The sequence below is a fragment of the Formica exsecta genome, unplaced genomic scaffold (assembly GCF_003651465.1).
Source record: "Formica exsecta isolate Colony F162 unplaced genomic scaffold, ASM365146v1 scaffold2621, whole genome shotgun sequence".
Taxonomy (NCBI): Eukaryota; Metazoa; Arthropoda; class Insecta; order Hymenoptera; family Formicidae; genus Formica; species Formica exsecta.
Genome location: NW_021849887.1, coordinates 1 through 1,382, shown reverse-complemented (window position 1 = coordinate 1,382; position 1,382 = coordinate 1). Strand labels below are relative to the sequence as shown.

General features: G+C 30.7%; 1 protein-coding gene across 1 annotated transcript; it reads left to right on the top strand.

Moving 5' to 3' along the window:
• Positions 1-590: 590 nt before the first annotated feature.
• On the top strand, positions 591-1,336 carry LOC115236918 (N5-carboxyaminoimidazole ribonucleotide mutase-like; the record flags this gene model as incomplete). Its single annotated transcript, XM_029809656.1, has 2 exons — positions 591-1,020; positions 1,109-1,336. Coding segments are annotated over exons 1-2 (658 nt in total), but the record flags the coding sequence as incomplete, so codon positions are not given.
• Between the last annotated feature and the right edge of the window lie 46 nt (positions 1,337-1,382).

The following is a 1,382-nucleotide window of genomic DNA, read 5'->3' as shown; positions in this document are numbered from 1 at the left end:
TTTTTAATTTGTGATACCTTTGGCTGATCAATACCAAGTTTCTCAGCTGCAAAAGCCTGAGTCCAAGCATTTTTTTCTATAATTTTATTTATTATATAAAGCAACTTTGTTTTTATTGCTGCACTGTCTAAGTTATTTAACGATATTATTTCCATAATTCTTACACTCACATATCAATTAACTTTATTAAACATTATAACATAATATTTAATACACCAAGATATTAATATCATATAACTTGTCAATAATTATATGATATCAAATTTAAAACTTTAAGTTGATTGTATATTAATATTTCAATCAAATTTCTAGTAATTTTAAATTACCATTTTACTATCAGCCTGTCTGAAAAAATCATTTACAGAAAGAACAAGCTAAAATTACAAAGCTTGAAATACAAAAATAATTATTTTATAAATTTATCTTACATAAGAAGTTTATATCTCTATATCTTAACATGGATATTTATTTAAATTTTTAAAATTTCTATTTTAACGAGAATTCTATATATTATATTTATAATATAACTTAAATATTTGTTGCTTTTTAGCTGGAACATTATTTAGTTAGTAAGTAAAATTGTGTTGAATATGACAAAAATAAAAAAAGATGTTGCTGTTATCATGGGAAGTGAGTCAGATTACACCACTATGGTCCATACCGTCGATATGCTAAAAGCATTAGAAGTTTCACATGACATATTCATAATATCTGCACATAGAACACCAGAAAGGCTCTTCAATTTTGCTAAATCTGCACAAGAAGAAGGTTTTAAGGTTATTATAGCTGGTGCAGGAGGTGCAGCTCATTTACCTGGTATGGTTGCGTCATTAACTTGTTTACCAGTTATCGGCGTTCCTGTGCATAGTAAACAATTAAATGGGCTGGACAGTCTACTCTCTATAGTTCAAATGCCAAAGGGTGTTCCAGTTGCAACCATGTCTATAGGAGAAAATGGAGCATATAATGCTGCCATTACCGCCGTATCTATATTGTCAATTTCCAACAGTGAAATTGCAGGTAGATTAAAAAAGTGGAGAGAGAGACAGACCAAAGAAGTAAAAGAAAAACCAGTTTCATAATAAATCTATGGCAATAATTCTTTTAGACACAAAAACCATAAACCGTATAGCAGCGGGGGAGGTGATAGAAAGGCCAGCAAGTGTAGTAAAGGAATTAGTGGAAAATGCAATAGATGCTGGAAGTTTAGAAATAGAGATCAAAATAGAAAGTGGTGGGCGTAACCTTATTATTGTGACAGATGATGGTAACGGAATAGAAAAAAGCGATTTAGAACTTGCGTTTATGCGCCATGCTACTTCAAAATTGAGCGATAGTGAGTTGATAGAAATCAAGCATCTTGGCTTTAGAGGAGAAGCTCT